At 36.0% G+C, this 13,824-nt stretch overlaps 1 protein-coding gene across 10 annotated transcripts in view; it reads left to right on the top strand.

The window, feature by feature from the left end:
• Window positions 1–13,708, top strand: part of LOC117992427 (ensconsin-like) — a 69,593-nt gene extending 55,885 nt beyond the window's left edge. For all 10 annotated transcript variants that reach the window (XM_069505885.1, XM_069505884.1, XM_069505887.1 and 7 more), the window contains 7 exons: window positions 203–407; window positions 648–759; window positions 1,193–1,331; window positions 1,579–1,788; window positions 2,424–2,912; window positions 4,109–4,198; window positions 4,818–13,708. In XM_069505885.1, coding sequence (XP_069361986.1) covers window positions 203–407; window positions 648–759; window positions 1,193–1,331; window positions 1,579–1,788; window positions 2,424–2,912; window positions 4,109–4,198; window positions 4,818–5,018 — 1,446 coding nt within the window. In that variant the 3' untranslated portion in view covers window positions 5,019–13,708. The remainder of the gene's footprint in view (window positions 1–202; window positions 408–647; window positions 760–1,192; window positions 1,332–1,578; window positions 1,789–2,423; window positions 2,913–4,108; window positions 4,199–4,817) is intronic.
• Window positions 13,709–13,824: the final 116 nt, after the last annotated feature.

The raw sequence follows: 13,824 nt of genomic DNA, 5'->3' as shown, positions 1-13,824 counted from the left end.
GTATATTTGTAATAAGCTACCGCCTACCTTCCTAAGAAATCCTTAGAAGATACTTATGTCCAGCAGTGGATGTCTATTGGTTGACGGCGATGATGATGATGAATATAATTATGTTCTATGATTGAGCATACATACGTCAAAATCTCAAGATGTAAATTGCACTGTATAGCTAATTACTATAAGGATAACTTTCCATTTTCAGCAAACAAGCGAAATCAAAGAAACAATAGAGGTTAAACCTGAAACGAACAACGAAAAGAAGGTAGAAGACAAACCGATAGACGTACAGAAGCCAGTCGAGAGGGAAACAGCAGATATACAGAAGCCCGTCGAGAAAGGGACGGAAGACAAACGAGAAGAGAAGAAGGAGCCCTCTGTGGAAAAGATGGAAGATAACGAAATGACGGGTATGCAGTCCCATAAATTATATACCCACGAAGGGTTCCGTACCATCGTACAAGAAATAACACTTTTTTGTGATGATAACTTTTTTGATGTAATAAACTGTAAATCTGCCTAATTTCATTATTGTAGGTCAACGGGAAGTATCCTATACATTTCGATTCCTCTGATGTCACCTAGTTCCGTTTCGATAACTATATTATAAACCGAAAGTATGTCTTTTTGACGTATGCGAATATTTTCAGCATCAATGGTCCGTCGTATAACGACTGAAGAAGAAGCTAAAGCGGCTCTCGCGGAGAGGAGACGACGTGCTAGAGAGGAACTGGAAAGACAGGCAGAGTTGGAAAGGCAAAGGTAAGATTGAGAAAAAGAATCTGTTTGAGATAATTGAAATACCTTGTTTTCCTTTATAAACTGAAAGTTTGTTGGTTTGTCCTTCAATCACGCCGCTACGGAACAACGGACTAACATGATTTTTTAAATGCATATTTATTTTTTATGATTTTTTGCATAGAATAGTTAAAAACCTAGAGATCGACATAGGCTACTTTTTATCACACAAAATCAAAGACTTCCCACGAGATTTGAAAACCTAAATCTACGCGGACAATGTCGCGGACATCATTTAGTTAAATAATAGTTCGCGGCTTATAAGTTTCCTTACATTTTTCTAATCCCTAATTCACTCCATTACGTTTTCGTAAAACACTTTAGCAGAACCCCGTAGATACACTATAAGGAACCTACCTGTCTATCTTTCCTAAATAGTTTTAAAAAATCATTTCAGATTACAACGCGAAGCAGAAGAAGAAGCAGTGAGACAGCGTCAAGAGGAAGAAAGACAGAGGCGCGAGGAAGAAGAAGCGAGAGAGTTAGCCGCTCTACAGAGGAAAATGGAGGAAGAGAAGCTTAGGAAGGCCATTGAGGTGTGTAGTTAGCTAAATACTTCAGATTAAAACGCAAAGATAAAAAAGGAGAGATACTATTTTATGAGAAAGAAAAACAGGCAGGAGGAAGAAGAATCAATAGAATTAACTGATGTATAGAAGAGACTGGAGAAAGAAAAGCTTAGAAAGGCCATTGATATGAGTCTGTAGTTATATGAACAGAAATAGTAGGGAGACAACATCATCTCAATCATTGTTTTGAAAAAGATCAAACATTTTGTTTCAGGCACAACAGCAATTAGAAAAAGAAGAAGCCGAGCGTCGCGTGAAAGAAGAAGAGGAAAGAAAATTAAAGGCAAAAGAAGATGAAGAGAGGCGGAAGGCGGCCGATGAGGCGGAGAAGGTGAGGCGAGTGGAAGCAGAAAAGGAGGAACGCGAGCGACTCGCGCGGAAGCAGAGAGTAGAAGCCATCATGGCGAGAACGCGCTTGAAGAAGGTAACGCAATAAATATACTAGAAATTGTAATAATCATAGTAAGTAAGAGTAGAAAGGTGCAAAGATTTCATCTAAAATGTAAGCAGAACATGCTTAAAGATAGTAAATCCGTAGAAAAATAACAGAACTAGGTAAAGAGGCGAAAGACAGCCGACGAGACTGACAATAGGAAGTGAAAGAACAATAAGTAAAATGGTTTGTGAAAAAAATCATGACAAGCTTTTGATTATTAAAATGAATGATATGGAAAAAGTAATACAGAGAATAACAAAGTTTACTTTGGTACCACTACAAAACATCGATTTCTTTATTGCTGGTTTACAGAAAATAGGCTATTTATTTACTCAATAATCCTGTCTGTATTAAATTAAAAATGAGGGAAATAATCAATAAAAGTAGGTGTTCTCCAAGGTACACCATTGTGTCCATTATACTTGCTTCTATTTACAATGGATAATAGCAATCTTTATTTTAAAATTATCTCCTAAAGTATCTGGGGATAGTATTACATGATCACTGGTTACATTTTTGGAGAAGAATTACGACGAGAAAATTTGCTATCAGTAAAGGGCTTCATAAATAATATCTACTTCACAAAATAAACATAAAAAGGTTATATTTTTATTCCTTTACAGCAAGCGGAAGAAGACAAGAAACTGCAAGAATTGAAAGCGCAACAACAAAACCAAACCCCTGAAAACAACACAAGCGCAGATGCAACTGCAACTAAAGATAGCGTAGATAGTGCAACACCTGCAACAAATGAAAACGGAGCAACAAACTCACAGGATTCAGAAAGTGCAACACATGAAAGTGTAGCACTAGGAATCAAAACTGAAAGTGTTGATAATGCACTTGTGAATACAGCAGAAGAAAGTGCACCTTTAGTGAATTTCGCACAAGATAGTGCAAAGTCTGAGAATGTGTCGTTTTTTAGTGATGATAGTGCAAAGGACGTGGTAGTGGGTAGTTTAGAGAGTGCGTCGTCAGTCAGTGATAGTGCGTCGATAGTGACTGTAGGGGAGAGTGTGAGTGTAAATCTGCCGGTATCGGTTGATATTGTTGTGGATAATAGCAATGGAAACATGCAAAGCACGGATTTGTTGCAGCTTGCCCCTAGTCAGGTCAGTCTTTACTATTTTTAGGGTTCCGTACCTCAAAAGGAAAATGAACCCTTATAGGATCACTTTGTTGTGTCTGTCTGTCAATTCGGGGTAATCAAGTAAATGAAAAAAAATCTGAAAACCGAATTTGTGGTTCAATCATAAAAAAATTACACAGTCATTAAAAATAGCGACGACAGGGTTTTCTCCGGTTGGCCGAAGGCCAGGCGGGGGTACGGGCCTCGAGGCGTAGCCTCCTTACCCGGGTAGGGCGCGGGGTATTCATGTTACCCCGGTGTTAGTCTTCTAGCCGGAATTTCACTGGCTAGGGCCCGCCATCTTGGCTTGGGGCCTCGTGGCTGGTTGCGTTACCCGCGCTGCGGGCGATAGATTCGCCGTCGCGCACGGGGGTGTAAAAATAGTTCATAACCAAATAATAGGCTACTTGACAATTTTTTTAAGTTGGTCTTAAATGGTTAATATTTGTCCTATTATATCAAAAAAATTAACACTATATTTTTTTGCGCCCTAAAAACCGTAAAACTTTAACCACAGGGTTATACTGTTGTTTACAAATGCATGACGTCAGAGCACAGATAATCTATCGGCCAAACATGGCCGACAGTGTTTTCACCTGTCTAAGAAAAATATTTTTTTAAATTAAAGTTTTACGGTTTTTAGGGCGCAAAAAAATATAGTGTTAATTTTTTTGATATAATAGGACAAATATTAACCATTTAAGACCAACTTAAAAAATATGTCAAGTAGCCTATTACTTTACTAAATCACATCACAGGTGGCGCTGTCCGTATTTAACTTGTGCTTAATAACTTGTTATGATGTGTTGTACAGCTGTTACAGTAGAGACACTTGGGTATCAAAACTATGAGGTACAATTTTTTGGATTTAGATCAAAGTGTGCTTTGAAGAAGAAAAAACATACTTCGAATAACCAGGGAACCTCTACGCTTTCCTATATATTATACTAGCTGATGCCCGCGACTTCGTCCGCGTGGATTTAGTTTTGTAAAAATCCCGTGAGAACTCTTTGATTTTCCTGGATAAAAAGTAACCTTTGTCACTCTCCAGGTCTTTAACTATACCCATGCATAATATCGCGTCAATCGGTTGCTCCGTTGCGACGTGATTGAAGGACAAACAAAAAACGAACAAACACACTTTCGCATTTATAATATGGGTACTGATTTTATTGGCAGCCTGAGGATTCGTCTCGCCAGCCTGCTGCGGTGGTGACCAACAACGGCAACGTGACTGGCGACCTGCTGGGCCTGTTCGTACAACATGAGGTACGCAATAACGCTGGCTGCATATTACCAGTTTGTTGGAAAAATTTGGACGTGCGCCGGAAGGGCAATCTGCTCGAACATTTTCGATTAGAAAGAAAGAAAGAAAACTTTTATTTGATCACAATACTAAAATAAACCTTAAAAGCTAATTAAGTCAATCTACATAATTAAACTGATTATAATAATAAAAAATACTACCTATATATATACGAGTACGTGTGACCAAATATAGGTCTCCCACTCAGCATCATGCTGCAGCAAGCTGCAGCGCTGGTTCTCAGTGGGATTAGGCCATGCAGGTCTATTAAGGAAAATGCATCAGCCGTTAGAATGACATTTCGGCTTTGTAGAGCGTTGTCTCTGTCACTCATTCCTATAACATGACGTTTTGTCGGTCTCAACACGCACCGGTCGGACAGAGACAGTGCTCTACAAATTTGCTATCTCCTTGGTGTACCTTCACGTACAGTACTTTCGGCCGCGTACTGTACCTACCTTCGGTCATAAATCGGAATTGGTAAAACGGATGAGCCTTGATAAGCTAGCAGACAGACAGAGATCAGAGAGTCTGATGTGGATCAAAAAAAATTAAACTGATCACTCCAATATTAAATTTCAGACGAAGGACAAACCAGAGGAGCAGACAACCAAGCAAATGGACAACACGCCAATATTGGACGCCAATAACGGCAACACCAATGTTGGCCACATATCCGCCAACTTCATACAAACGGAGCGCCTGGCCGACGTCGCCAAGTTGGACGACTTCGCCTCGCACAACGGACACAACCATCCGCTCACGCTGCAAAACGCGATCTAACGGGGCCACCACTCTGTCGCAACAGCGATCTACCCCCGGGCCACGGCTGCGGTGCACAAGCGATGGGTTTCTACAGAGGGATAAAAGTGAATAGACTACCGGACGTCCTACGCGAATCGTAAGAAGGCGCAAACATTACCACAGCGTATAAAAATACTTAAAATAGTCGGTTGATTGAAACATCTATGTAAATTCTACACAGACCCCTGTATAGACCAGGGCTGTTGTGGATGCCAATATTTTGACATCTGCGGATGCGGATTATTAGAAGTTCACATCTGCGGATGTCTGAATTGATGCGAATGTTCCGCATTGCGGATGCGAATATCCGTAATACCCCTGCAAAACGTTGTAAACTGTGTACTTTTGAGGTTGAATTATCTGTGCCTAGTAATGGATCACTCGTTCGGGTATGTAGATGCTAGGAGCGTCAAGCTAGTTAGTCCGCGATCATTTACTGTATGTATTTACACTGACATTGCTGTGTTGTAACTGGTCGCTACGCAATCGGGAGTGACGATATACCAATCAGAGCGTCTCAAGCATCGATGCGTCAGATCGCCTCAACTGACGTCGCGATATCATATAAAATGTATGCCTTTTTCTGTATGTCGCGTTATGTTTGCGCCTTCATACGTATCAATATTGCACTCTTATATTTTTGACTGCATCATCACTTACCATCAAGTAATACCGCAGTCGAACGCAAACTTTTCAAGTTTTCACTAAACGTCGGTAAATAATAGACGTCGACAAAAAATAAGCAGGCCACGACTCCGCTGCAAGGCGATAATAAGCGCGTCGCTTGTCGCCAAAAGCCATGGCCCTGCGGTATGGGTCAGTTACTGATTGACATAACCTGTAATGTGTTAAGCTGCAGTAAGGCCGGCCAATAATGGATTGGTTTTGGAAAACAAAACCCGACTATGGAAAAATAGAAAAGGTGTATGGGTTTAATAAAAACTACCACACTCCTTCCAGGTTAGCCCGCTCCCACCTTAGACTGCATCGTCACTTACCATCAGGTGAGATTGCAGTCACGGGCTTACTTGTATCTGAATAAAAATAAAAAAAAGATTCCAAAATGAATAATTTATGTAGATTTTTTTTTTCTGTTTTTCCGTTTTTTTAATAAAGTATTAGCCGGGCTTTAGACAGTTGTCCAACCGCTGACGAGGAAGCGACTACCTATCGACTATTTTCTCGCTCAAGGAACAGAAACAACCAAGAACAGATTCTGTGTACTGTCAATAAATAAGATTATACCGGGTGTAACAAGAACGCTAGCAAAAACTTAGCGTTATTGTTATACTATCTAAATACAATCTAATTAACATTTGCCTCATTTTGTTGTTTTAGTGATTTAGTATTTTTCAAACCCGCAATCAATGTATAGCGTGCAAAACTCGGGTTAACACCCCGGCTACGACGCGGCCTTGACTCCGGGTGGCCTATATACGCAACGTTCGTTGACCTCTACCGTCAGTCAAATGTTTAGTTTGCAATATATCGTGACCTTTTACAAAATATAAGATATTTTTCAGGTCAGACAACTGTCTTATTACCAAAGCCAATTATTATTATGCGCAGTCAATGCGTACGAAATATGTTCTGTTTACCATACAAAGTCGGATATTCAATAAGCGGCCGGTCTTATTGTGAAGATAATAAGGATCAATTTATATTGGCACTCTCGGCTTGCATATTGGCTAGGTGAGACATAAGATATTATAATATTATGTATGGTACAGCCTTGCACCTTTGTCCAACTAAGCTTTCAAATAAGTTCGAAGTTTTGTTTTGAAATACTTTAGAATTTGTTTTGACGCAGTACTATGTTATACATTGGTATTTATTTATTGCTAGGTTTGCTATAAGTCTGATCGTATGAGGGAAAATAAGGGTAATATCACACTAGAGACTTGTCGCTCGACAAAATGTTCTACTAGTAGTAACACTTAGTAAGCAATGTGCTTACTATTTTGTACGAAAAAAAATTGCTGTCATTTTGTCAGACTTGTTCTGTTGCAAACACTTAATAATTTAATAATAATCGAAAATTACATCGAGCTTTAGAAAGAGGTAACCGGCAACTGAAGCTTAGAAGGGTGTTGTCTCTGTCATCGACACTGACAAAACACCATATAGAAATAAGTGACTGAGATGACGTTCTACCTTTAATAGTTGAATTTTCAAAAATCCTTTCTTAGCGGATGTCTACGTCATAATAGCAATCTGCATGCCAAATTTCAGCCCGATCCGTCCAGTAGTTTGAGCTGTATGTTGATAGATCAGTCAGTCAGTCAGTCAGTCAGTCAGTCAGTCAGTCAGTCAATCAGTCAGTCAGTCACCTTTTCCTTTTATATATTATATAGATATAGATAGATTGAGGGAAAGCTCTCTTTTTAATGATCGATGTGAAATGTGTTTTACAGCTTTGGTTATGGCAAGTTTGTGGTGGTAATAGCATATTATTTACCACCCACGCCAAAGGAGGGGCGTTATAAGTTTGACCGCTTTGTCTGTGGCATCGTAGCGCTCAAACGGATGGACCGATTTTAATGCGGTCTTGGTCAGTGCTGATGTGTCAAACCAATAACACTATTGCGTGGTTATGAGTTGATAGTGGTTTTTAGGGGATGAAAGAAATAGGATAAAGGACAGCACGAAAAATCCCTAGTATGAGTCTCGACGTAACTTAGAAAACAGCCTCGACAGATTTTCGTCTCGCGACATAAAAGTCTACAGTGAGGTCCTAGACTGAGTTTTATACGAAAGGTGCCTTTAATATTTTCGTATTGTTTTAGAAAACGGTGCTAATTAGATGAAATTTAATTTCAACGAGGAAAAGTACAAAATTGTATGTATTTTACGGCGAAAGTAGGCTAGGAGTCGGTCGTCGGTGAATTGTTTGTGTATTACATTTTTCGCGTCCTAGCCAATATGTACGCATCGAGAAGGGTGTAGCTTTTTGTCTCTTATGTCGATTATTCGCACAGATAACGTCAGTTTGTTGTTTGGATCGATTATGAAGTCGATAATATAATCGATTAAAATATTTTTAACACTTATCAAAATCATAATCGAATCGTTCAAGCATCAATTTTTACTACGATTATTTATATTTATTTCAGAAATACTTGTTAAATATTTTTTATTCGATAAACAATAAAAGCAATGAATGTGGTGAATAGTTAACATACTGAGTTTTGGTTGGCACATGATAAAATAATAATAACAAAATATAATTAATAATAATAATTACTGCATTTATATCGCAAATCCACGATTTATGAAATAATAGGTTCTAATAAAATGTCTCGCTTTTTTTTGTTCCGCTTACTCAATGTAAGCGAATGTAAATTAATTTAAAAAAAATGTCGCTTATCGTTCCTCATGTTCAATGTGTAATGAGAGAAAAAAATATTTTCATAATATTGTAATATTAAACAATTGATAATAAATTGTTCATTGCATTGTTGGAGTTAGAAAAGGGGTTTATGATTTCATTATAATTATAGTCTGAGGCGGAGATCGAGAGCGAACTTTGACTTTGCTCAGATTTGAGTCAGTTAAAACGAGACAGGTTTATGTGTCTGATATGATTTTGTCTCGTTTTAAGTCTAAGTAAAGACTGAACAAAGTTAAAGTACGCTCTATAGATGCGCTAAAATCTACGACGAAATCTGTACTTAAAATATCAAACAACAAACAAAATATTTTAATTAAATAATAACTCGCAAGAACATATTTTGATGCGTTGGATATGTGTCTGTCGGTATTAATCTATAACGTGTGGCTATTAAGAAACGAATCGAAACGAAGCGGTGATCATTCCGTCTCACTCACACACTATACACAAGTATACTGTGTGAGTGAAATCGAATGATTGACCCGTTTCGATTCGATTCTTTATTTAAACCCTCGTATTAATCGGTACAGACAGAACCGAGTGAGTGAAAGTGCATTTTTGTCGTGGACTCTGGGACTATTCATTTCATTTATCATTAATAGGTTGTGTGTAGGAACGCTGTGCTACACAGTGTTGTATTACAATAGTTATTTAAAATAAGTTCTATTTATTGTGATGTTTTTATTATTATTATTATTACTATTAAAATAATAATTTTGGCTTTAGACATGTTTATTTGTGATTTATCAACATGGAGGTTATATAACTTTTATAATAGACAAAGTAGATTGTTACACCAAAAATGTGTGAAAAAGATGGCAAATATAATTTTGTGGATATAATCGATTCGAAATTGAAAAGGCTAGCATATTATAATATAGCTTGAAATAGTTATCTCTTTTTAGTTTTCCGTTTTAGATCGTGCAGGAAATGTTTTGAATATATCGCTATGGCAATCCCGTACAGGAGTTATATAACAAAAAATGTTATATAACATAAAAATTATCCTCACTTTTGCCCGCAGCTTTATCTGTGCGTTATTCGAATTAAGCTGTAATATGTTTCTCGGGTTCTATTAAATAATAATAAATCATGTAGTTTAGTGTTATATAACTGCTGTTAGGGATCGTCATGTAATTCATATTAAATAACAAACAAGTAATATCGAACAGTCACGGACAAAATGCTCGTAAAAATGATAGTCTTGTTTGTATTAAATGTACCTATAACTAATATCTGATATAAGACTTATTTAGCTTTGAAATACTGGGCAGGTATGAAACTATTAAAACCTGAACGTGACGCAGTAGTAACAAAAAACAAATAAACGTTAGCTATAGGATAAAGTTTACACGGCCTTGCTGTAGAGGACGCCACTACACGCCTTATTATATTATTATTATGGCTATACCCTATCCACAGAAAGAAATCGCTTTCTGTTACGTAATCCCGTACAAATGACAGACAATAATCTCAGTTGGCGTTAACTATTCATCATTAACGAGTCACCAACCAATCACAAACATGTTTTAGGAAAGCTTTCGAAATTCAGTTAGAAAACCGTCCCGTTTGTGATTGGTTGGTGTCTCAAAATGGTTAGCGCCCACTGAAATTTTTGCGTCTATCATTTGTATGGGATTATGTACCAGAGAGCGCTATTCTAAATTCGTTCCGCGGATAGAGTATAGATGCTGCCTGCAACTTCGCCCGCGTTAGTTTAGGTGTAAAAGTCCCCTCTTGGGAACTCTTTGGTATTCCAAGGTAAAAAGTCTATGTCACTCTCCAGATCTTTATCTGTGCAAAAAAAATGACAATCCGGTGGCGTGACTTAAGGACAAACAAACACACTTTCGCATCCTATTCTACACTATACTAATATTATAAATGCGAAAGTGTGTTTGTTTGTTTATCCTTCAAAGGAGCAACGGATTGACGTGATTTTTGCATGGATATAATTAAATACCAAGTATCTCAAATACTTACTACTTTTTATCTATCCCGGAAAATCAAAGTTCCCACGGGATTTTCAAAAACCTAACTTCTAGCGGACGCAATCACGGGTATCGTCTAGTAACAAATAGTTTTACTTTTAAAAAAACATATGCTTGATTTTTAAAGAAGTTTGTGACACTTGCGATGATAATTTACATTGAATGTAAATGAACCTTATTTTATTAAGAGTCTGTTTTACAATCGCCAAATATTATGTGACTAATAAATTTGACAGCTTGACAGAATACTAATACAAAAACTGTCAAAACGTCAAATATATTTTTCAGATAAAGTATTTGGGGATTGTGAAACAGGCCCTAACAGTGAAATAGATAAACGTGTAGTGACCTTCAAGTCTACAGCCAGGCTGGCTCTGTATTTAAACATGCATAAACAATTTTTGTATTATAAGTAGTTAGCATTCAAAATAATAATCTTAATCTGTTTCTCTCGTTTACATTTTTGTCTCCCATTTCCTTTTTTTATTTTTGCTTAAGAAAATAGTTCGTTGGTTGATTGGGGGAAAATTTGGTTAACTGATGCTGACATATGGTAAAATATAGTTTCGACGTCCTCTACTGTACTAAGGTCCAGGGTTCGATTTTCGATTACTGAAAATCATTGGCATATTATTAAGATGGATGTAAGTAGGTTTTTTTACATTTTGACAACTTACCAAAAGTCGACTGACGCCAAATTATTCTTCAACCAACATGGTTGAATCTGTCAAAATTGCAAATTGCAGACTTTACAGTTTACAATTTTGACAGATGTCAAATTGAACCTAGTATAGCTCGCTCTAACTTCTAACCCAAATATTTTCAATTCCTATTTATATCGATTAGTAGTTAAAATAACAAATTGTTATTATAGATACTGGGGTTAGTTTTTTCCCGATTGACCTACTATATACTGTATATTCCATTTTCCATTATTATTTTCTAATGTTATTGAATTTAATTCCATTTAAATTTCCATGGACTGACGAAAAATGGCGTACGTGATTGTAAGTTCAAGTATTACATAAAGTTAGGGACTATGAATTGGATCGATTAATAAACATAATACTAAAAATACTCAGTAGAATTTGAACCTATAATACTAATTATTTTCTGTGTAGACCAATTTTGATTTTTATCTATATGACTGTTTAAATAAAAAAACGAAAGACATTCGTACGCTTGTGTGTGTCACGCATGCGCGTAGAGGCATTGATAATAGATACTGGTGCCATGTTTAAGTACCTTTATGTAAAACGATACCTAAGGGGGATACTTCAAAACCAGTACCCAGAAATTCTTGAAAAGGTATACAAAAATAGTAAAGCTTATTTCACACTACGGGGTATAAATTATATTATAATCCGGTCCATTTTGGCGTACCCAACATTCGTACCAATTTAAAAATAAGCTTTAATATTTTTTATTTTTTAAAGTACCTAATTAATTTTATGTAATGCTTGAATGACAGTTATCATTTCGATTATATTAGTTATTTTTTTTTTTCAAGTTGCCCCTTTTTGTCTGAATAGTAATTAACTATTGTTTATATATACCACTTGGTCGTTTGTAACTTTTGTCCGATTTATATTTGCATAGAATAAATTAAGACTTAAACAGAAAAATAATCTTACCACCCTTATACAAAAGTTGTGTTTGGTAACTAGAGTCTGGCTAACCAAATTTGAGACTGGAATTGCGCGGCATATTTAAAAAATATCAGTATGGCAGCTCTGAAATTATTATGACAGACCTGGAATAACCTAATTTTATAGAACAAACATAAAAATAAGTAATTCTAAAGTATCAAATTAGGTTATTCAGTCTACTAATTTCAGAGCTGCCTTACTGATATTTTTTTAATTTGCCGCGCTTTTCCAGTCTCATCTTTAGTTAGCCAGACTAGAAACACTTTTCTTCTTTGTTCACATTATGGCAACAGTCAAAAAGTCTAATCTTTGCATTATTATGCAAAATTAAAAAAAAACTTATATAAATCGGACTTTAGTTAGGATCGTACGCCCAAAATTAATAAGACATGTTACTTTAGATCAATATTATTATCTTGCTTGTTGTAGATAACATTTTTACAAATTTTTGCTAAATCGTCCATTTTATATAAAGTTTTTCTTAAAAATAAATCATGTAGAAATTACATACAAGACGGCCTTATGAATAATTTTAAATACTATTTTTTTTTTCTAATATTTAATTTTTTTTTGTATGAAAGCATTAAGTCTGTTTCTAAACGCAAACGGTAGGTACGTGACCATCTTGGATTTTATGAGTACAATAGTGTACATTTTTGTTACCTTTTGTGTATAATTTGTTTACTCCCTATATTATACCTATACTAATAATATAATAAATAAATAATTATAATAGTCAATAGAGTCGTGCATATCCGATTTAGTAAGGGGAAAAATCCAAGATGGTGGCCTATTACACTCAGAATAATGAATATTAGTAGAATGAGCTCTCGCTATTGTATTTTAAGATTAGTTGTCAGAAACGTACACAAGAAAACGGCTCAATTAAGATGTCATATCGGTGTCAACATTTAACATTAATTGGTCAGGTCAGTCTATTTATTTTAATATTATAATAAAGTTGGATATAGAGCGAGCATACATGTTGAGAAAACATTCGCCATAATTATTCTGTGTCAACTGTCAGGTCAAAAGTATGATTTTAGTCCTTAATCTAAGGGTAAACCGTACTTTTGACATGCCAGTTGACACATAGAGCAAATATGGCGAATGCTTTCTCAAAATTTATGCACTGTATGCAACTTTATTATGATATTAAAATAAACAGCGAGTCCTTTCTCAAAATTTACCGATTATTTTCAAGTCAAAGTCAAATGATTTATTCAAAATAGATAATAAATTACTCTTTTTGATAGTCAGATGTTGTATTTGTAAGATATAGTGGTGATAATTATTACGCAAACTTAAAACTAAAGCTACGAGCTATTTCATATGAAATACTTCTATTTGACAGATAGACGTTCTTTTGACAATATAAAGTTCCATCTACTAAATTCATTGGTCTGAGACATAACATAAACGATGCGCCTGCGCAAGTCGCTTGTATGTGTGCGTATAGCGCGATACGATTGTTAGCTGTCGTTGTATACCTAATATGAAAACACGTATGTATTTATAATTTATATGATCATTGATCACATTGAGACATGGCTTCTATGTACGTTCTATTTCTTTATTATGTTAGCAATCGATGGATTTATAAGGAGAAAGTTTTAATAAAAAATATTATGAAATTTGCTTAGGTATTTTTATTTCAAATCAGTAGGCACATCCAACTTTCTTAGGCAGTGCGTCCACTAGAGCGGAAATGGGCGTAGATGTGTTTGGCAGACCAATCACATTATAATGCGTAA

Source organism: Maniola hyperantus, chromosome 21, assembly GCF_902806685.2.
Source record: "Maniola hyperantus chromosome 21, iAphHyp1.2, whole genome shotgun sequence".
In the NCBI taxonomy this organism is placed as follows: domain Eukaryota; kingdom Metazoa; phylum Arthropoda; class Insecta; order Lepidoptera; family Nymphalidae; genus Maniola; species Maniola hyperantus.
The sequence above is the reverse complement of the archived record's forward strand: the minus strand, read 5'-3'. Positions and strand labels throughout refer to the sequence as shown.